At 42.9% G+C, this 23,231-nt stretch overlaps 1 protein-coding gene across 4 annotated transcripts in view; it reads left to right on the top strand.

Annotated features, from left to right (window-relative positions):
- LOC135114091 (CCN family member 2-like) overlaps positions 1–23,231 on the top strand; it is a 97,150-nt gene that overhangs the window by 66,011 nt on the left and 7,908 nt on the right. For all 4 annotated transcript variants that reach the window (XR_010275210.1, XR_010275209.1, XM_064029789.1 and 1 more), the window contains 4 exons: positions 3,726–3,860; positions 15,305–15,512; positions 17,835–17,941; positions 18,209–18,335. Coding sequence is in view for 2 of the 4 variants with exons in the window: in XM_064029789.1 (XP_063885859.1) it covers positions 3,726–3,860; positions 15,305–15,512; positions 17,835–17,941; positions 18,209–18,335 (577 nt within the window). In the remaining 2 variants the exon portion in view is untranslated. The remainder of the gene's footprint in view (positions 1–3,725; positions 3,861–15,304; positions 15,513–17,834; positions 17,942–18,208; positions 18,336–23,231) is intronic.

Below are 23,231 nucleotides of genomic sequence, written 5' to 3'. Positions count from 1 at the left end.
TGGTGCGCCTCTTATACTGGTCATTACTACACAGCCTTTCTATACTGTCTTGACTTTTTTGTTATTTTTTTTTCGTGTGTGTGTGTGTGTGTGTGTGTGTGTGTGTGTGTGTGTGTGTGTGTGTGTGTGTTTTCTTTATTATTGTTTTGTGTCCATCGTTTCTTTTTAATCTACATTCTCACGTCCTTCCCACCAATCTGCCTTGTTTCTCATTCACTCCAGCCCACTCCCTCACCAACGCCCTTCTCCTCCTCCGTCACTTCTTAAAATAAAACTGTCATTTTGCTCCTCCTCCCTTCCTCTCTTCTCCGACGTGTCCCTGCATTCTCCTTCCTCCCTCTCCGCCTCCACCACCACCACTACCACCGCCACCATTCCCAACTTTCATCACCCAGTCTCTTCACATCTGTTCAGCATTTTCCACATCGTTCACCACATTGCAATTCTGCCGCGTTCTTTCCAGCTAAATGCATATTTCCCTACTCTGGGTACTACTGTTGTCATTCCTCTGCCCATCCTCTTTCGCTTCTCTCTCTCACTCTCACCCACCTCTCTTCACCCTACCCCAGCACTTGTTTTCCATGCCCTGCCGCACTTATTTTGCCATCAGTCACGCGTCTCCCTCCTCTACCGCTCCTCCATCAAGTCATTCACGATTCCATGCCAGCGCACCACTCGGTCTCGCTCTCTTCCTCACCACTCTATTCCCTCTTCGCAGTCAGGTCATGTTCCTCGAAAAAAAGAAAAAAAAAGTCCGGTTTGTGTATGAAGAGTTCGCGAAAAAGAATAGTGGGGATTATCATTATTTTATTTATATATTTGGAAATTTGTTCAGAGATTTGTTATTTTGTGCGAGTTTTAGTTCATTGTTTTTATCATTGCAGTTTTTTTCTTGAATGAGCAGATGTGTGATGTTTTTTTTTTTTCTTTTCTTTTATTGGTGATGGTTACTGATACTGGCTCGCAACCAAAATATCCGCGGTTCTCATCCTCAGCCAAGCGAAAATTTTATTATCGTTTCCTGTAGTGTATTACCTGTTGACCAAACGAAGAGAAAAAGCTGGATGCCAACAAATTTTCCCTCCTGTGTGTGTGTGTGTGTGTGTGTGTGTGTGTGTGTGTGTGTGTGTGTGTGTGTGTGTGTGTGTGTGTGTAGTAGTACTAGTAGTGGTAGTAGTTGTAGCGGTAGTAGTAGTAGTAGTAGTAGTAGTAGTAGTAGTAGTAGTAGTAGTACTAGCAATAGCAGTAGTAGTAGTAGCTATTGTTTGTTGTTTGTTATTTGTTGTTGTTGTTGTTGTTGCAGTAGTAGTAGTAGTAATAATAGTAGTAGTAGTGGTAGTAGAAGTAAAAGTAGCAGTAGTAGTAGTAGTAGTAGTAGTATTAGTAGTAGTAGTAGTAGTAGTAGTAGTAGTAGTAGTAGTAGTAGTAGTAGTAGTAGTAATAGTAGTAGTAGTAGTGGTTATGGTAGTGATGGTAATAGTTGTAGTAGTTCACAATATCTATGGTATTAGGAAGCACAAGAAGAAAAATCTCAGTATAATCTTTTTCTCTTTTTACCGAGGAGAGAAAGATATTGTGTGGGTTAAAGTGGACAGTGTCCGAGATGGAGTCAGCCAAGATCCCAGTGGACATGAACGCCACAAATCCCGAGAGACAGTAAGGAGGGGGAGTCGCTGGGACGACGAGACAGGGCTTGCTCAGGGACAATGTTGCTGGGGGTGGTGGTGGTGGTGGTGGTGGTGGTGGTGGTGGTGATGATGGTGCTGCTGCTGCTGCTGCTGCTGCTGCCGGGAGAACTGAGGAAGCGAGCGAAAAAACAAAGCTGGAAAAAGAAATAATAATTGAAAAAAAAAGCGTACATCCGCCCGTGCTCACAATTTTCAGACATAAGCAAACACAGGGGGTGACTGTGCGAGGCAGGTGTGGCGCTAATTAACTCAGGTGTGTGTTTTCTTTGCTGTAGTTCATCCTTTTATCCTTATTTTTCTTACCCTTTCTTAACTCCCAAGTTACTTGCACAAAGTCAAGACTTGAGAGGAAAGGGAGAGGTGGAGACTCGTGTTTTTGTTGTGTGTGTGTGTGTGTGTGTGTGTGTGTGTGTGTGTGTGTGAGAGAGTTGAGAGAGAGAGAGAGAGAGAGAGAGAGAGAGAGAGAGAGAGAGAGAGAGAGAGAGAGAGAGAGAGAGAGAGAGAGAGAGAGGTGATACTATTTATATGTATGAATCAGTGAGTGAGGCTCTGGTGTATAAGTGAGTGAGTGAATGAGGGAGTAAACTATGAGCGAGACATTTCTTGCCACACATCAAGACTTACGAAGGCAGTAGAGAAGCAAATGCGTGGCGGTGAAGGATTACGTGAGAGACAAACATGAGAGAAAAGACGATACCGTGACGACCTGGAATATAAGTGAAACCTAAAACACCTCAGAGGAAAAAAGGGAAAGACGAGAAGAGAGGAGGGAGTCAATATGCGAGAAGGAGGAGGAGGAAAAATACGAGGCAAGAAATATGACGAGCAGGATAGTAGACAAGAAGAAGGAGGGCGAAGAAGAAAGAGCGAAAGAAGAGAGAGGGTGGATCGTACTTGAGGAAGGATGGAAAGGGAGAGAGAGAGAGAGAGGGAAAGAAATAGAGCAAGGGACGAGGAGAATGGAAGGGGAAGGCGAAGGAGCAAGAGAAGGAGAATAATAAGATAGGTCTGCCTCAGATCCTGGCACACATTCGGCCCTCACTCCAGTGGTTCATCGGATCAAAGCAGCCACTTCAAACTGCGCCTGCCTCCCCGACCCCACTTAGAGCCACTTACTCGGCCAGGACCCCTCGCGTCACACTGCATGGCTCGTCCTTCGCCTCACTGTCCACTTGGCCCTCCTTTCCTTCTCTTCCTCCGCCTCTACTTCCTGTTCCTCTTTCCCCTTCTTTCTTTCTTTTTTTTTTTTTTTTCATCGGTTTCTTCCTTCCTCTGACCCTCGCCTGCTGAACGGATGACGTAAAATAATGTTAAAGGTTGTTCTTCATTTTCCTCGTTCAGGTTGTTGGGGTGAGAGTCAGCAGGAAAGAAAAGAATCAAGCATAAAAATGGAGAAAAAAGATGAATGTAAGGGAACCACGGAGGGATAGAGGAGATTGGGTGGAAAGCAAAGATGGAATAGCACAAAGTAGAAGGGAAGATTTTCCTTGTGCGGAGGAAAAGAGTGAGGAAGACCAGAAAGAGGAGGAAGGTAAGAAGGGCGAGGGGAGAATTGTGTGTGAATTGAGGGGGACTTTGGAAAAAAGTGGAAAAGGGTTTAGGAAAGGATGGAGAGAGGAAGGGAGGGAAAGAGGGGCATAAAAATGGGAGAGAGAGAGAGAGAGAGAGAGAGAGAGAGAGAGAGAGAGAGAGAGAGAGAGAGAGAGAGAGAGAGAGAGAGAGAGGAGGGGGGAGACTCAAAAAGAAGGTAGGATATTCCATTTCGTAAAGGTGAACGTCTTTCATACACATATTTCTACGTATTTTGTCAGCCAGCGCAGATAATCAGTGTCTTTGACATTCATAAAACCATTTTCTTTCAGCACTACTACTTTTACTACTACTACTGCTACTACTACTACTATACTAGTAGTAGTAGTGGTAGTAGAAGAAGTAGTAGTAGTAGTAGTAGTAGTAGTAGTAGTAGTAGTAGTAGTAGTAGAAGTAGTAGTAGTAATGACAATAACGATAATAATACATTTTGGATTCTTATTCCAGATGAGTGTGGGTGGCTGGGCGGTGACAGTGGCGTGGTGTGTGGCTCTGTGGGCGGCTGTCCTAGGTCAGAGAGCACCTTGTTACCAGTGTGAGCTGTACCGCGACGCCCACCCTCACTCACGCCCTTACAACTCCGTGAGTATCAACACTGAGTATCAACACGCCCACGCTCTTATTTTCAGACCCAAGTACCCTTTCACACACCGGCACTAACTCACCGACATTATCCCTCTTCCTGATCCTCACCTTTACCGCCTCTCCCACACTCCTGAACTACATCCTTGCTCCTTTCTCTCCCAAATCTCCACAACTCTCACGGCTCCAGCACCCTCGCCCCTACGTGCCCTCTCTCTGCCGTCGGCTACCAAAGAAATATCGGCTGTCACTTCAGACTCTTCTTCCCTTTTCTATGACGGCGTAAAGGACCCTCCTCACCTTTTACCTCCCCTTCAGGTGATTGGGAGTCACACTTGTCTTTGGCAAGGCCTCCTCTCGTGTAGCCCGGCACGTAAAGGCTTTCCATAACACGTGATCGACCATAAATTTCTTGTGTCATCACCTCACGTCCCTTACTCCCAAGACGCACCCATCGTCTCAGACCCCGGACAAGAGAGAGAGAGAGAAAGAGAGAGAGAGAGAGAGAAAAGCAGTGGTCCCAGAGCGCGGAAAACTCTCCAAGGCGCCCCTGTGTTTGCACGTCCAACACTCACTTGATCCATGTGCTCAGTGCGTCCCTGGTACAAGGAGAGCGTAAAGAAATTGTGCATACATCCTCCTTGATACTTAAATTCCGTCAGAGTGAAAGTATTAGGGTTTCCAGGAAGTTTTGGCGATGTTTGTCATTATTTTCCTCTCGTTTTGTGGAGGCCACCCAGTTTTTCGTTTTCTGTTCTCCAAGAAACGCCTGCACACACACACACACACACACACACACACACACACACACACACACACACACACACACACACACACACACACACACACACACACACACACACACATACAGACACACCAGGAAATACCCTTTACGCATCCGTGCATATATCATCTCCGTACCCCACTTTCGGGATCTGGAAGGTAAAGCGCTTAAGGACAGGCAGCGGTGTATAACAAAACCAACTCTCTCTCTCTTTACAATCCTATACTTCGCCGTTTGCCAGAGCTTTTGAATTTCCTCCTCATAGTGCAAGGGTTGAAGAGTTCACTACACATTCCATTGGTTTTCCCCTCCCCCCCTTAGTGCAAGCTTTCCCAAAACTACGAACCGGACAAACAAGGTAAACGTGTTTGTTCCGGATGCTGTTCTTTTTTCCCCTTGTGTTCTCTTTCTTTTTCTCGTTCAATTGAGTTTTCTTTCTGTTGCCCGCGGGAAGTTTTGGAAGCGCTGAGGGTAACGAACCGAGTGCAAGAATATTTTTCCATTTCACCACACTTGAAAAAAAGACCAACAACAGTTCCTGATAGCCGACATGGAATGCGTTGGTGTATTTTTGTGTGACTTAATCTAAAACGATCAGTAGGCTGTTTCATTTTCGGCAGTAAATGTCGTAATTTGCTCTTAGCACTTCCTATTATCCAGCAATGGAGACGCGCTAGGGTATTAACACAGGAGAGGTTTATTGTGCAGAGCGCCGTTTAGTGAGCCTCGTTTACCAACTCGGTGCTCCGCGAGGAATCGAGCGAGGGAGTTGTTTACATAGATAGAAATTCACTTCATTAGCTGATACTGACCGGCTGGCGCTGCTGGGTGTGTGCGACTTTTTACGAGGTGAATGGATAATAAGATGCGTAAATGACACTGATGTGGAGACCGTGGAATTATAATGCTGGTGTTACTCATGCTGCCACCTGATCTTAATGCTGATGGTTATGGTGATGGGTGTAATGATGTGACCATGGTGGTGGTTACAGTAAGGTAGTGAATAGGAAGAGAAGGGACAGAGAACTTAATCTGATTCATATGCAAAATAAGTCAGAAACTGCGTTACTGATTGAGCAAATCAAATATTTCAATCAAGGTTTTCAGCTCAACGTTTCTGGTGCATCAAAAACAAAACGTAAATATACCTTTCAAAACACGACCAGGTTTTGTTTCACGCTGGGAGGGTTTGCATCGTCACCGTGCCTAAACTCCTGATCCTCTTCCCAGGCAGAGGACCCTTGCCAGTATATATTAGGTCCTTGTGTACGTTATGTCTCCTCAGAGGACACCAAGGACCTGCGTGGTAGAGTAAGGGGAAGGGCGAGGTACAGTGTAGCTAATATTAGAAAGTTACGGCTGCATGAGGGTTGTGGAGGCAGGGCTGGCCAGAGTGAGAGCCAGGGAGAATGGTGAGGACTGGAGAATGAGGGCGGGGCTGCTGGCTTAGAAGATTAAACGCCAGGTCGAGTTGAGAGAGAGGAAGAAGCCTGGAGAAAATTTGTGTTTGTGAAGGTTTAGGAAGATGAAAGTCACTGGTCGAGGGGGATAAAAGTGCGGGATCGGGAAGTTGCTGAGTAGATAGGGAAGAAATTAAATGCGTTCAGAGTGTTGCACGGGTAAATATGGTGACAGAAAAGCGCAGGACGGAGTGCCCTCATAAGATATTAAGAACGTAAGCCTAAGAGGATGAAAGGGTATTTGTTGCTGCTGGTAGATGAAGAAGGCTGAATAAATTAGGGACTTATATAAAGTAAACGCCTCAAGAACATAGAGAGAACGTCCTCATCCTTCCCTATCCTGGATACAAAGGTGGCTATTAATGTGCCCTGCAAGTCGTCCTTTGTGTCGAGGGGAAGGGGTCGGAGTGGCGCCTCCTGGTGAAGGTTTTAGGTTTTCTTAACTCCCTCGCCAGTTTCTCCAGTTGCTAATGGCCAACTAACTCGTTACGAAGTTTGCTCGGTCTCCTACGGCCTGGCCTGGACCGCCTCAGGTCTCGCCACCGGTTCACGGTCCCCTTTTTAAAGCATTACCCATCTACTCTCTACTCTGTATCCTCTCTCTCTCTCTCTCTCTCTCTCTCTCTCTCTCTCTCTCTCTCTCTCTCTCTCTCTCTCTCTCTCTCTCTTATACACACACACACTTTTTTTCTTTTTCTTTTTTCCTTCAAACTTCAACTGCATGGAGTGGGACTCATTGCGAAGTGGCAGTAGGAAATGTCACTTTCAGAAGCCTTTGTTAACTCTTCAGTGGCTCCCGATAAAGTGGATGTGGGTGTAGTTTTCAGTGTCTAATAAGACTAAGGCGCAAATGTCGAAAGACTTCATGAACAAAAGTGGAGGCCTTCACATGCATCAACGGGGTGGAGCGTGACAGTGGTGCATTTTGGAATGAAGAAAATTGAATGACTGGCTTCGGTCATTTATTTGTGGAGTCAATGTAAGTACTTTGTCAATCCTTATGCAAAACAAACAAAAATAAAAACAGAACAAAAATTTAGCATCATCACTTATGGTTCTGATGCATGTACGTTAACCTAAAGAGTGTTGGTAATGCATTCATTAACGGATGCTTTCAATAAATCATGTCAACGAATCTGCTAGAAGAATCTTTACATGCATCACTGGAATTATTCTGTCAGAACAGAGAATGCTCCGTGGACCTGAATCAAGACTTGTTACTTTAATAGTCCATTAACGCCAACTCTGCCTGTACGAGACAACATTTATCAAGTTGATGTATCTTCACGAGAGCTGTTTAGCGTAGAAAGGGCGGCAGGAAGCGTGCAGGCTAACTCTAGGAGGCCCCAGGGAGTGAGCTCGAGTGGGTGAAGCAGTGCACCGCCGGGCATGTGGACTCCAGTGGCAGTAGCTACTCAAGGTATATCGCAGGGCAGAGGAACTTCATTAATTAATAGAAGCTTTTCCCCCATACAAGTGAGATTGCATGTACTGCGTGTGACCTTAATTTCCTACTATGGTCTGATTAAAGATGGATATATTTTGTGTGTAGGTATTGGACACAACACCGTATCTCCTTGCAGTCACTTGCAACACATAGGTAGTTGAGAATTTCATCACTATACGAGGATGAAACGAATAATATTCCTTTCTACGGGAAACTGGAAAGCGGACTGATTGATTGCACACCTTTCAGTTACTATTAGACTTGAACTTATTACATGCCATCTCCTGTGTCAAATTTCCTGAAAGCTTCCACGAACTGATATTGCGGATTGCCGCGTGTGATATTTCCTCCCCGTGACTGTACTAATGTCATGTTCCAGAAGTCACCGCTCCGATCTCCGTCACACAAACCAGCTAGTTGCGGTTCACAAGGTCCAACGAAACACTATAGCTCATTAAAATTACCAGGTCGCTGGAAACAATGTAGCTCATTCAGATTATCACATCAGGGAAGAGCGATAAAGCCCATCCAAGTTAATCAGGTCCATGAAAGCAATATATATAAAGCCTACTAAACTTGTCAGCTCCAGGAAAATAATAGCATATCCATATTGTTAGGCCCTGAAAAATAAGAGCCTTTCCTTTTTATTTATTTTGCTCTCTCATATCGTTCGTGAAAATTCGGACAGCTTATTAATATTACGCAAAGTTAACCATGTGTCAAGGTTCCATCTTTCATTGTCTCGAGTTCTCAGGTTGAGTGAAACAAACGTGCTTTTCTGGTGCTTCTGGGAAACGAGTTGGCCAGCGTGGCGAGGGGCAGTCCAGGGTGTGGCAGTGACGAATGGCCACCACCTGCTGAGAGAGAGAAAGAGAGGAGAGGAGAGAGAGAGAGAGAGAGAGAGAGAGAGAGAGAGAGAGAGAGAGAGAGAGATTGTAAATTGAATATTGAACTAGTTCATGATGTCTGTTGAGGTTACCAGTGTGGTACGTAGCTCTGTCACTGAGAAACTACCCATAGAACCAGCCAATTGGAGAGAGAGAGAGAGAGAGAGAGAGAGAGAGAGAGAGAGAGAGAGAGAGAGAGAGAAAGAGAGAGAGAGAGAGAGAGAGAGAGTTGTAATAGGTTAATTTGATGAATGCGCAGAGTTAGACAAGTTGTAGGCGTTTCACTGCCAGTAATCTCGTCGAAAACTGAACCAATGATAAAAGAATATTAAGATGAGAAAACTGAAGGGAAAGAAGTAGATAACTTTTTATAATCAATGGCCTGTGCATTGTGAAAGGAGCGAGTCAACGGACGATTAACTTTAATTTCCTTGGAAACAATAAGTGGAAGAATTGGAGTAGCACGTTTGCCACTAGTTGAAATAAAGAACTGGGAAGTCGAGGATGAAATGAAATGAAATGTCAGGGAAGGATTCGCTAAAAGACAGGAAATTAAGATGAGGCTGCAGCGATTCAAACGACAATAATGGAAAAGTGTAGTAATATAAGCAAAGTCACTCTGGATGTGGAAAGTCAGAAGAAAAAGAAACTCACTTTTAATTTGTTTTATTTGAGAGTCGAGTAACTTGATGAGATTATTATGTCCGTGTAAACAGAGACATATAATTACACTGGCTTGTAGAGAATGAATAATAAATATAATATGAAGCCTCGTGCAGCTATTAATTTTTGTGTCAGATTTTAATATAATTTCGTCGTTTTTCAGATTTGTATTGTGTAAAACTAATAGAACATCATTAACCCCTTTTTTGTTGTAGTCACGTTTCACCAGGATGATGCTTGAAGTCTAGAGCAGGAACATCAAATAACAAAAACAATTTACTTAATGCTCTTATGGACTCCTGAAAACAACACGGGAAGAGCTTTTGGAACAGCCCTTATTACGTCACTCTACTGGGAGGACACATGGTGGTGGCTGCGATGTGCAAAACAGTGTAGACAATTCACTAATGCGGGCTCAAGGAATATATATGCGGAATTCCTTGTCTGGGCTCATCTGGTAGGAAGAGAATGGGATGATTATGAAGGTTGAGAAGGGAAGGAAATGTACTTTTGTATACTACTATGTATGCTGTTTACTATTGTATACTATTGGTGTCTTCTTTTCATGGGCTACATATTCATAGTCTTCAAAGAGGAAAGGGGAAATCCATGTGTGTTTAAATTACAAATAACGAGAGAGAGAGAGAGAGAGAGAGAGAGAGAGAGAGAGAGAGAGAGAGAGAGAGAGAGAGAGAGAGAGAGAGAGAGAGAGAGAGAGAGAGAGAGAGAGAGAGAGAGAGGGGGGTACTTTATGTTAATACTGCTGTTGTGAGACTAAGCAAGACAAGTGGTTACCGGAAGCTGCAGTAAAGTTACCTCTAACGTCCCCAGTTTTCTCTTGCGTTGACTTAATTTACCTTGTTTATGCATAGTACTTAACACATTTGGTACTGTATTATCCTCCTCGGTCCTGACTATATTTACATGACTGCTCCTTTTAGCGGTAAAGTATTCTCTTCAGATGCTGCCCTGATCCCTGTATTTAATTTGTTATGAGGACAGTACGTGGCAGGGCAGCACAAAGGTCTCTTAAAGAACAATGATTTGAGTCTGCAATGAGATAGATAGTTATGAAATTAAGTGGCGCGCTCTAGGATGCAAATTGACTTGTTGATAACTTCTGTTTCATTATATCATGAACCTTTACGAAATAACGATGACAGAGCAGACACAGGACGACTTATTAGTTAGTTTGAAAGGCTTCAAATTAATAGTAGAAAAATTAACGTGATAACTTCTGCTTCATTGTATTTTAAACCTACTGTAAATAAAAGAAACAAAGAAGGCTAACTTATTATTGTCACGATCTGGACAGCTTGAAAAGTTTTGAATAAATGCTAGACAATTTAACATATAAAAGCAGGATCATCATGTCAGTAACGTTAAATAATTTCTTAATTCTTGCAGACGTCTAAATATAGATATGGAGAAAGAAAGGAAGACTATGAAAAAAACTTGGCAACGAAGACTTTGCAGTGATAAACTTCACGCTCCTGTAAAGTGTTTTCGCTCTCTTCTTTTCTCTAGCCTGAGAAATCTTCCTTCCTTGGAGGGCTCGAGGAAGAAGGGAGAGGAGAAGGAGGGAAGGGAGGGAGGTTCACTTGCAGAATAGAAACGGCTCTAAAATTTGCACGTTGTTTTAAGAAAATGTCGCTAAAGGAGAAAACTTTTAGCGAGACTGGCTGGAGGTCATGCGTTGCTTTGCTGTGCCGGACGACATGATATTGCTTCCACAGACCCTTAATCTGACTCATTCCACGTCGTCAGTGACCAAATTGCCTGAGTGTTATTACAGAGCTATACTTGTCTCACTGACAGACAAAACTGTATTTTTGTGACATCATTGTATACTTCACTATTACATTACACAAATATGGTCGCACTTATTATTATTTTCCTTCCCTTTTTTTTTTGGGGGGGGGGACGAAATAGGAGGTTGCACACGACAGTTAGGTTAGGTGAGGCATTAAAAAAATATCAATAAACTACTGCCATAATGACGTATACAAATAAGATATATGACTTCACTTACCAGAAAAAAAAAAAAATAATAGTTTCTTCAGTCAGCGTTGAGACTAGTGAAATTCTGTACACTGACCACTGCTTAACTTCAGAATTGGGAAGGACGTAGCTACTCTTTCCTCGTCAGAGCCATGCGGGAAGAGGAGGAGACAAAGAAGGAAAAGCAGGAGGAATTTAAAGAGAAGTCGCGAGCAAATATGCAAGACAGGGTGGCTCGTAAGGGGTTGTTACACTGTTTTTTTCAGGTGACGGAGCGCTAATGACCTCCGGCAATGTAATACGTTTTCTGTTGCGACGCTGTTTGCCTACACCTCACATGCGTGTTCTTTAATTAATCAGGTAGCACGTGAGGTGAGGTGGCGAGGGTGATGCCTCTTTCGGGTGGTGAAGAAAAGGTAGATGGCATAGAGAGTAAAGTAATGCGAAAGAATTATGAGTTGTATCGACATCTGGGAGAGAGAAAAAGATGCAGCAGAGAAATACTGAGGGTAAATGGCGCTTGAAGTGTAAAGGAGAAGTGATGGTGGAAGGAACAATGAAGGAAGGAGTGAAGAAGGGAAGGGAAGGAGAAAGAGTTGTAAAAAAAAAAATAGTAGTGTTAGCACCGAGAGGGTAAAAGGAGGAAAAGATTTAGGAAAGGCTGAAAAAATAGAGGGAAAAGAGAAAGAAATGGAGCAGGGATGGAAAGAGAAATAAAATGTTGATTTCCACAAAAATAAAGAAATCGAGAGAGAGAGAGAGAGAGAGAGAGAGAGAGAGAGAGAGAGAGAGAGAGAGAGAGAGAGAGAGAGAGAGAGAGAGAGAGAGAGAGCGCAAGTTTTACACACAAGAGAGCGTAGAATAAGAAGAGTGAGTGATACAAGAGTGTACACCAGCACTACTTATGATACAAGCAGGTAAAGAGGGCTTATGTAATAATTCAAAAGAGGTGTGCTACAAGTATTTTCGCGGAACCCCCCAAAAAATAAGTAAAAGTTGTGCTCTAAGCAAGGCACGCGAGGGGAAATACGTGAACCTCAGAACGTGCCGTAAGCGAAGAACGAAAATATTGCCTTTTTTTTTTTTCTTTTCCGTTCTTCATCTTTTTTAGTGTCCGCCGCGAGCTGCTTCTTTATTACCATCCTTTTATCTTTTTCTTGCCCCAAGCCGAGCAGTAGAAAAATACCTGTGCCCTCCGGTTAGATTGATTTGTGGAATATTGTGGTAGGTTTTCCTGTAGTCTTTGTCGTGGTGAAGGGTCTTAGATGCGTTAGTGGGGACGGTAAGCAGCCTGCCTACCTACCTGTTCTTGCTAGACTGTGGGGTTTGTAAAGATTGTCTGTCCTGCTGTTGGGAAGTCTTCACTCCCCGTGTATCGTTGGTAGATAAGCAGACAATTTGAAAGATTAATAAATGTATGTATAGGCGAATAATGAAGTGTTTTCTTTCGATTATTATTGATCTATTTTTATTTATTTATTTATTTATTTGTTTGTTCATTTTGTGTGTGTGTATATGTGTGTGTGTGTGAGAGAGAGAGAGAGAGAGAGAGAGAGAGAGAGAGAGAGAGAGAGAGAGAGAGAGAGAGAGAGAGAGAGAGAGAGAGATACTTACTGGTAATTCCTTTTGTCCGGAACTAAGTCTGTATATAGCATACTTAGCAACATTGTCACTCTCATCTCTCTCTCTCTCTCTCTCTCTCTCTCTCTCTCTCTCTCTCTCTCTCTCTCTCTCTCTCTCTCTCTCTCTCTCTCTCTCTCTCTCTCTCTCTCTCTCTCTCTCTCTCTCTCTCTCTCTCTTTCATCCCTGCAATGAGTGTTATATAAGATTCCTGATGCATAGGGAACACTTTATTCTCAGAAGGAAAAATTTAAAAACTGGTAATTGTTTAAAGATGGAATGTCTCCTATAGTTTCTTTAATGATCACATCAACACCCTCTGACCGCAGTAGCTGTTGTATCAGATCCAATTAATTAAGCCATTTATGTATTTTCATATCTGTCGCGAGTTAACCTTATATATAACTCTAACAAACACTGAGATTACCCATAGTGAGGTATTCAGCATAAAAAGATATGGATACAACACACACACACACACACACACTTACCACACCCAACAATGTTTATAAATATTTCATGAACAATATTATTATACTCATGAAAATGTTATTTTTCCAACGAAAATAAATCTGGTCTGTTATTTATGCCCTGAATGTAATGGGCTCTTTCCCCGGCCTTGCGTGGCGGGATTGCCCGAGTCGAGGAGGGGAACAATCTCGCCCTCGTGTTCCCATGAAGTAATTTGTCCTCGGTGTGTTTGCCTCCAGGAAAGATACCGCCTGGGTTTTGCCAACTTGTTGCTTCGTGTCCTTATGTCTCCAGTATCTTAAGTTGCCCCAAGTATTCTTAAAATGTTTCATCAGGTGAATCTTATTATAATTTAAGATATCAATTCTTTATCAATGACTAATTCACATGTTGTGCTGGAAAGAATATCAAATGAAAAAATCAATGTGTTTATACAGCAAGGCCGTGTGCCATGCGCCGCCAAGGGCAAGAATGGTGCAGCGGGTCGTTGGCGAGATAAGGGAACGCATACAACGCACCTCCGATAATTACAGTTGTTGTGCTGTGCCCGCCGGTTTGTGGGCTGTTGTGGTGCTTTGGTGTGTGTTGGTGCGTCTGGCGCGTGGCGGGATGCTGGTGTCTTTGTAGTTATGTGATGGTGATGATGTAGTGAAATTGGGTGTTATGCTTGTGATTACATTCGTTCTGTGGTGCAGAACTGATGGCTATGTGGATAAGTATTGGTGTGGTGGCTCTAGTGGTGGTGGTGGTGGTGGTGGTGGTGGTAGCTTTCATGATATAGATTGTACAATGATGGAACAGCAGCTGTCTTGTGACGGTGATAGTAGTGGTGAGAGTAATATTGGTAGATATGGTGAATGTTAGATTGGTGATGGTGACGGTAGACAAGATCAAGATGGCAGTGTTATTGAAGATACAGTGAGGATAATAGTCATTGCGATGATAAACGGTGAAGAAGCTGGTGGAAATATGTGCCGCAGTTGTAGTTAGAGTTGAAGGAAGTAGTGGGAGTGACGGTTGTGGTGATGTGTGGTGGAGGTTGTGTTGAGTATCATGATGGATATTCCGGTGTTGGTAAAGGAGGCGAACAATCTTAAAGTGGTGAAAGATGTGGTGTTGGATGCGGTGATGAGCGGTCCCTTGCAGATCATCAAGTTTCTTCTCTTATTTTATGTTATATTATCTTTTATTTTTGACAGTTTTATAGACATTTACTGTAAATCTTTTTTCTGTCTGGCACTAAATGATTGCGATATCGTGGTGCTAGATTAGTATCATTCGTGCCATTCACTCATGTTGACATCCTGCCATTTAAATGTACTAGCTTCCTTGCCTATTGTAAATGTGAATCTTGCTTCCTTCCAGTCCTTATACACTTATACCAGCACCTTGCCAGCCACCATTCCTGAAGTGGCTGATGGTCTTCGTAGAGTGAATGATTAGGAATGATGAGGCAGCTATACTTATAATAAAAAATATGAATAAATAAATAAATGTACTTGTGTTGACTTTACATATTCGTATCGAGCTACTTTTTTTGACACAGTTGATGGAAATATATAAATAAATAAAAAGCTTCGTATGGGGAGTGTTCGGAGTTGATGTATTCAATTTCCATCGAAGTCGCTGAACACCATGACTGAGCTGCAAATATTGAAGAGATCACGCTATGTATTTGAAATCGCATTCCACTGTTTGTAAGCTGACGCACTAACCGCTATGTGGCGGTAATCAGCATCCCTATTAAACAAGTTTGCTTTTGTGTGGCTGCGCCACCGAGCGGCTGAAAATAGGAATTGGTTTTCACCGTCCCGTACTTTGTTACAGGGACTAGCGCTCCATCCCCTCACTGCTGGTTCTGTGTGATTTATATGTGCCTCTGTACCCATGTTACATTTTCAGGCAATGGAAATGATTTTATGGGAACTTTATTGCTATGGGAATTCATTCGTAGATTAAATACTGTTAGGCACGTGTCATCTGTACAGGCAAAGGATATTGCAATCTGAGTACGTTAGAAAATTGCTTTTTGATACAGACTTTTAAGTTTTTCCTCAACGTTATGTTAGCCAGCCAACATTTTCTAAAGCCTCTATTTTTCCCTCTTACAGATAAGAGCGCGCTGCGTATACCCCTGTGAGTGCGGCGCCGTGCCAGACTGTCCTGCAGGGGTGCCCTTGGTGCGAGATGGGTGTGGCTGCTGCTGGCAGTGTGCTCGGCAGTTGGGAGAGATATGCAACGGCACACACACCTGTGATACCACCAGGAACCTCACCTGCTTCTACGCCAACAGCAAGGACCTCAGCGGCGTATGTCGAGGTGAGTCAAGTACCTGACTAGACAGCTTTCCTACGCCACGCCTGCATGGTTCACGTAACATGAAAGGTCACTCAGACCGAGAGAGAGAGAGAGAGAGAGAGAGAGAGAGAGAGAGAGAGAGAGAGAGAGAGAGAGAGAGAGAAGAGAAGAGAGAGAGAATGTGTGTGCTTGTATGTGTTCGCAAATTTAATTTAATTTAAAAAACAACTCATCTCTGACAGTTGATACGTAACATGTGTAATCTTTTCCTGAGTGTAGGTGATTTAATTTTCATCATTACTCTGCACGTGATGAAATTCATGTTGCCGTTGTAGCTCATTTCATATAATGACAACAAATAAGTAAGTCTAGTCAACACCACTTGTTTTACTCCATGTGGATTGCATCTAACGTAGTACTTATTTTCAGACTCTATATCTCAGACCTCTATAGTATTTAATAACATTTATCCAATATTCGACCTAACGAAGCCTACTTGAATGAATTATACTACTGCTGTATTAAATTAAGAATGTTAAGCTGCCTCCTATAAAAACTGTACATTATCCTGGTGGTCGGTTTTCAGATTGGGTCACACAAGCAATACCATTTAAAAGTAGCTTATGAATTTTTAATACATAATTTATTTTTCGCTTCTGCAATAAAAATATTAATGTTAAAGCACAACACATCGTCCTTGGGTGGAATCTGTTGGTAAAATGCTTCCAATAATTAATGTCGGTATGGCTATTAAAAATGTAATGAATCCACTCATACGTTACCTGTTTGGAGCACATTATCAGACGTGAAACTCTTGGATGACACACACACACACACACACACACACACACACACACACACACACACACACACGCACACACACACACACACACACACATACACACACACACACACACACAGAGAGAGAGAGAGAGAGAGAGAGAGAGAGAGAGAGAGAGAGAGAGAGAGAGAGAGAGAGAGAGAGAGAGAGAGAGAGAGAGAGACGAGAGAGAGAGAGAGAGAGAGAGAGAGAGAGAGAGAGAGAGAGAGAGAGAGAGAGAGAGAGAGAGAGAGAGAGAGAGAGGAGAGAGCATTAGATTCTTATCCCTTTCGAGGGTCAAGACTTGTTGTGATGTTGACATGCCAGAAGAGGAATTTTCAAGGCAGGCAAAATTGCATCAGTGGAGAAAAGAATGGTAAACAATTTTTATTTCCTGAATTTCATCATTAACTTTAGTACAAAGTCGGAAGAAAACATGATGCCATCGGGATTGGAGTGAAGAACGGAGGACGAATAAGAAAGATCGTTGAGTTTATTTTTGACTACGTGTTTGAAGTCATGAGAAATGCTGGAGTTGATAAAGTCTGGGCATTCTGCATTAATGAAAGAATACCTTTCGAGTCAAGGAATAACAGACTTTGCGCCATTCTAAATGTAGATATAAACCGACTAAATTTCTAAACAACCTTGCTGTTTTCTTGAGTCATTTGTCTTTCATCCGAAATTCTCCTCTTACGAAGCATTTATTGAAAACATATAAAGATCTTATACCAAAGTGGAATAAATCCGAAAATAAATGTTAGCGTTAAAGTTGGTCTTGGTCGCAACATGTACCGTGAACTATAGTGTTGAATCAAGTAGTTTAAATTCCGTTGTTATTCATCTAACGTACACAACCTTATACGTGCAATGTTAACTCCAAGTTGATTTTGAAAATGTTCACCGACAGGCTTTTTTTCTTTCTTTTTCAGTTTTGTTTATATCACCTTATTTAGCAAATTTCATGTGGCGTAGACTATTCTGGTCCATCACATTCAGTATGTCCTGTTAGCTGAGGCCTCGTCTCCTGTCGGACAATGAAGTCGCAGCCTCTTTACTCTGCGTTTGGTATATAGTGTTTGTTAGATTAATACAACAATGACATTAAAAGAGTTTAATCTTAAATTCTCTTCATCCTGCCTATGTTGTAAACATATATAATCCATTTTGATTAAACGTAGATTGCTGGAAACATAGGATATCAGAGCTTTTTTCCTTGAAAGTTTTTCTTATAATTTCCTGGGCGATCCCAAGTTTTTATTTTATCTATTTATTTTACTTATTTTAATAATCAAGTAAACTGGTAATGACACTCCTAAGTCGGCAAGAACGAGTACCACTGTTGTTGCCTCTCTGTTCAGAAACCTAAGAGTTTTGAAGAAGTTTACAGGTACAGTACTAACTTCCTTACTAGGGAAAGACATCTCCATTGCCAACTGTCCTGACAGAAGTATGTCAAGTACATAAATGCATAAGACCCTCTGAAGAAATCCACAATGCTGAATAGCTTTGTTGATTAACAGGAGCGACAGCAACGGCGGCAACGACGGTGGGTTGCCGCGTAAACAACAGAACATTTGAAAATGGAGAGAACTTCAGTCCTGATTGCCGAACACAATGTTCCTGTCAGGTGAGGCACACTGGGGTATGATAAGGGTTAGGTGTATTGTGAGGGTTCAGAGGGCATAAAATACATTAGTTTAAAAAAAAAAGTATTAAAAAGATACAAGAAACTTAAGGAGAAATTGAGACAACAACTTAGTGTTATGTTAAAATTCATCAAATAAAGGTGTTGCATTTGTCGGTTTTCTTTTTCATTCACTCGTAGCAATACACATTTCCCATCTCCTCGTTCTCCACCTTCCTTTTCTAAGTGGTTCCGCTGCCTGCTTCACAGAATGGCACCTACGCCTGCGTGTCCCTGTGCCCCAACGAGAGTCTGCAGCCGAGTTCCCAGTGCCACAACCCCCACTTGGTGTCGGTGCCGGGCCAGTGCTGCAGAGAGTGGATGTGCGACGCTCCAGGTCAGTGCCACCAGTCATGTGAGTCTTGTCAGTACTTGTGTCGATAGTCTGATGAGCAATACGAGTCAGATCCTTTCCCTTTTCTTTTTTGCTTGGGAGCTATGATAAAAAACTTGTATGTATGACAGTTCTTGCAGTGCAGCGTCCTCTAGCTAGTCTCTCTCTCTCTCTCTCTCTCTCTCTCTCTCTCTCTCTCTCTCTCTCTCTCTCTCTCTCTCTCTCTCTCTCTCTCTCTCTCTCTCTGCGTCATTCTCGTCATCCTCCTCCTCTTCCTCTTCCGCAGCTCCCATTCTTCTCCTCTACTTGTCCTTCTGCCTCCCTTCATTCTCTTGCCTCTTTCCCTCCTTGCCTCACTCTCCTCTCTTCCTGGTCCGTTCATCCACTCCTTTGGCGCGGCAATTTAGGCGAGGAAATAATGCCGCGGGAATCTTCGTGTAATCTCGGAAGCTGCCACAGAGAGTTGGCGGGAAGTTATCGGCGAGTCCCGCAGAAGTGATAATAGCGGCGGCCGTAGCGGGGCCAGCAGGGACAGAAGTTGCCATGTGAATGCTTGTCTTGGAAACTCAGATCGCAGCTTGCCACTACCACCAGCAATTTCTCCTCCTTGTCTTCGTCCGGTTCCTGCTCTCCTCTCCTCTCCTCTATTTCCTCCTCCTCCTCCTCCTCCACCTAATCCCTCTCTTTCCTCACTTCCTTGTCTCAGTTGTTGGCCTGTGTCGCTTGTCTCCGGTTTCCTCGTTTCATTGTCCTATTCCTGTTGTCGTTTTAATTGTTACTGTTGTCATTGTCGTTGATGTTATTGTTTCCTCTCTGCTCCTTCGTCTTCTTTTCCTGTTTCGTTTTCTTCACTGTGATCCTCTCCCTCATCATTTTCATTATCTTCATGCTCACATTCCTTGTCCTGCATGAATATTTTACTCTCTTTTCTCCCTGTTTGTTATGATTTACGCGTCTTTGTCGTCCTCCTTCTTATCCATCCTTCCTCTCTATCTTCCCACTCTACCTCCACTGGTTTTCCTTTCTCCTCTCCTCTCCTCTCCTCTCCTCTCCTCTCCTCTCCTCTCCTCTCCTCTCATCCTCCTCCTCCTCCTCCTCCTCCTCTTCCTCCTCCTCCCTCGTACTTCCGCTTCTCTCTCGCCTTCCATATATTCACACAAATTCTTACGTCGGGAAAGTCATTGCCGTGGTGTTCGCCAAACACGTCTTCTGCAAGTGCCTCTTCCTGCCAAAGTTTAGTGCCACTCAAGCAGCAGACGGGAGGCTCCCTCTTTCAGCTCAGGCTATAAAAATGTTACGCTCTGACTAACTGACACCGAAGCAGCTCATATAGAAAAAGAAAAAAAAATGCACATAATACAATAGGAAAGAAAAAATCCACTCTATGCTATGACAAAGAAAAAGTCTCTTATATAGTTAAGTCTTAATAAAAGGAATAATAATGATAATAATGATAATAAGAACAATAACAATAATAGTAATAATAATGATAATAATAATAATAATAATAATAATAATAATAATAATAATAATAATCAATATACTAAACTCTGGAAAAGAATTGTGCATACGAAACCAAGTTAAAGAGAATGCAGATTATATGATCAAAAAAAAGGAAAATGAGAAAATAAAAAGCGAAAAAAAAAAAAAAAAATCTTCTTGGGGTCAGTTCTTTATTGCCTCCCAGCCCAGATTGACATTCAGCCCCGGCCGCACCTCATCACGGGACTTGGCACACACGATCATGCAGGGAGGGAAGGAGTGTAATAGGTTAGCGGGTCCAGGAGAAGCGGAGGACCACACGAGAACACAGCTTCCGCCACCAAGAATCTCCGAGACGCTACATAATCCACGGGAGTGCCGGGGACAATGGTTCGCTTCGTCTCGGGGGATCTTTTTGTGTCTATGTACGCGTGTGAGAGACACACACACACACACACACACACACACACACACACACACACACACACACACACACACACACAACTATGTTCGGTAGATAATATGCCAAAATCCAATTTTCTCATAATAATATCAACTTTTCATTTTCCTTGAAACACTTTTGTGGGGTCAATCTAATGAATGAGCAGAATTCGTGTTGTTGAAGAAAGTTACTGCCTCGCAAAGTCATTTTCAAGAGCAGTTACAGTAAGGAGAGGGACGATCTTTGTGTAGAAACGCCTCGGGGCAGCGCTGGTATGTGATACAAAGGTCACGATAGGCACACGAAAAGTAAGGCATATCATAAATTATTCTATATATAAGTGCATATAAACTATAACAAAACTGTAATCGCTCAACACGGGTCACAAGTCGAACAACATCCCTTTTGGCTTATTAAGTGCATTGCAGTTACTCTTTTTCGAGACGCGAAGCCTTTCATAACTTCTCGCTATCATCATTTTGAGACTGAAGACTTTCATAACTTTGTCCTAATTTACCTGTGTCATTCATTCTTTTCCTTAACGTCACAGCCACTTCGTTCAAGTGAATGCAAATCCACCTCGTTTAATCTTTCTTTCAAAGAAAGTTCTTTAATGCTGCAGACTGATTGCTCTTCTTATTTTCGTGATTCTTTTTTCTATCCATCCGTGTAACAGCTTATTAAAGGAGGGAACGGAGGCAAGATATTCTAGATTAATTTAGTTACTAAACTACCGTCTGTTCGTTTGTAATGCGCTGCCGTGCTGCATTGCATGAAAGTGACGAGCTTTACCAGCCTCGTCAGATGTTGCCATTATATTTGTACATGAAGGGGAGCTGCTCTGCCGCCTTTGTTGCAGCGAACGTAAAACACACCATTTGTTTTATACACTCTGGCAACGACAAGGTTCTGACTCAGGAAGTCGACGATAGTGAGAACAGTCTTATAAGTTGAGAGAGAGAGAGAGAGAGAGAGAGAGAGAGAGAGAGAGAGAGAGAGAGAGAGAGAGAGAGAGAGAGAGAGAGAGAGAGAGAGAGTTGAGTACGTGTTTTCGTGCTGCACATTACTAGCATCCACATTTTGCTACTAAATAATGAATGACGTAATCAGACCAAATGACAAAAACTACGTCCAACATGATGAACTAGACACCTCGCCAAGGTCGCCGCCGCGCCACCACCGCTGTGATCCTTCCAACAGTAAAACATTTCCTCGTGAACTCTTCACATTTCCTAAACTGACGGTGGAAGCACTGAAAAGATAACACTCGTGCGCCTCTCACTGAAGCGTTGGAAAAAGCGGGCTTCTCCTTCAACACATAAAAGGTTTTGACGCCTTAGATCCAACTCCGTCAGGCAGTTAAGGCCGTGTCCTTCGTCCTCCCCCACTTGCCTCCCACGTCTCATCCCTCATTCTCAGTCTCACTTTCTATCCTCTTTAGAGTCTCTGCAAATCGTGTCTATTCACGGTGTTGATCTAACTCTTGACTTGATTATTAGTCGTTTTAATAGCGAGTCACAATAAAATTTATCCGCGCAAGTCACCCAAACTATCACACCACCCCTTCTGCCTCCTCTCTCGCTTGCATCGCCAACAATACCCATCACATTTTCCTCAGACTTCGAGAACGACTACTTCACCACCACCGCCTCTATTGTAATTACGTCTACTGGTTATATCACCATTGGCAGCCATCATTCAAAACCACAATACCGTCATCACCATTCCTAACATCTTATTTGACAATGATGATTGACAACAATGATACATTTCTTTCTTCTTCAGACTTGTAACCTTTAATTTTTATCACAACTCCTATCCTCCACCAAACGCCGCCCCCCTCCCCGCCCCCCCATGCACTATCTTTCGAATTCCTGCAAATATTGTAGCGGTCGTTTCATTCGAGTCTTTTTTTTTTACAATCATCCGTCTTCTATCAACGGCTTCACTCATGGTACCCACTTCGTCTCTACCATCACCCATCTCTCCGTCTTTTATCAACTCTCCTCGGTTTTCACCCAAGCCAAGCCCGCACTGCACTGCCTCACCTCGAGCTTGTATCAATTACCCGCACCTCTCCACATCACTCACTTCACCAGCCTTACATGAAGCGCCTGCACCTCTCACTTTAATTACGAAATACCACATCGTTCACTTTGAGCTGAAGACCTATCCGTATCTTTCACCTTCACTGCGAGACACGTTCATATTCAGGTGGCGTCCCCTCCACCCAATCTGTCACGAAGCCTCGCCTCGCTCACTGAATTCAGCAGCGGCAAGATAAAAAGGATGAACTGGACGACGAGTTTTTAGCTGGACGGTAATTAGGTAACACGAGTTTTAAGTCAGCTTTCATCAGTGATAATTATAATTGGTCTCGTTAAGGTACGCGGCGGGGAAGCGAGGTGTGTGCTAATGGGGGTGTAAGGAGTGAGGCTTCGTGGAGTTATGAGTAATGAGGAAGTCTTAGGGCGCTGCGTGTGTGGGTGTCGGGGAGGGAGATCTGCAAAAAAAAATTAAAATGTATGAGTGTAGTATATCATCTTACAAGTCTCGCTAATGTCTGCAATGTTTGGGAGTTCACACTGTTCCACTACAATGTACGAGTAGTTCATGTTTTTCCTCCGGCTCAAGCTTTCTGTCTCTCTCCCAGAGCTAGCATTCTTTATATTTCCCTTAATATTCACATGTGTCTTGACGAGAAATAGTGCAGACAGATGGGGATGCTGCAGTGTTGGAACTGGAAATAGAAGGGGAGGAAGAGGATCAATGGAAAAGAAAAAAAAAATAAAATAAAAGAATGAGGAAGAGAATCATGGCAAGACAAAGGCAAACAGTAATGTAGAAGAAAGGTAAAGAAAGGAAGAGAAAAACTAGAAAATAATAATTGCAAGTAAGAAATGCCTGTTGGTTTATAAGTGGGTTCTGCTTGAGTAGAGCACTCCTAACTTGTGGATCTTTACTACTGTACGAGT

Source organism: Scylla paramamosain, chromosome 27, assembly GCF_035594125.1.
Source record: "Scylla paramamosain isolate STU-SP2022 chromosome 27, ASM3559412v1, whole genome shotgun sequence".
Lineage (NCBI taxonomy): Eukaryota > Metazoa > Arthropoda > Malacostraca > Decapoda > Portunidae > Scylla > Scylla paramamosain.
Note: the sequence above shows the minus strand (reverse complement) of the source record. Positions and strands in the feature narration are given on the sequence as shown.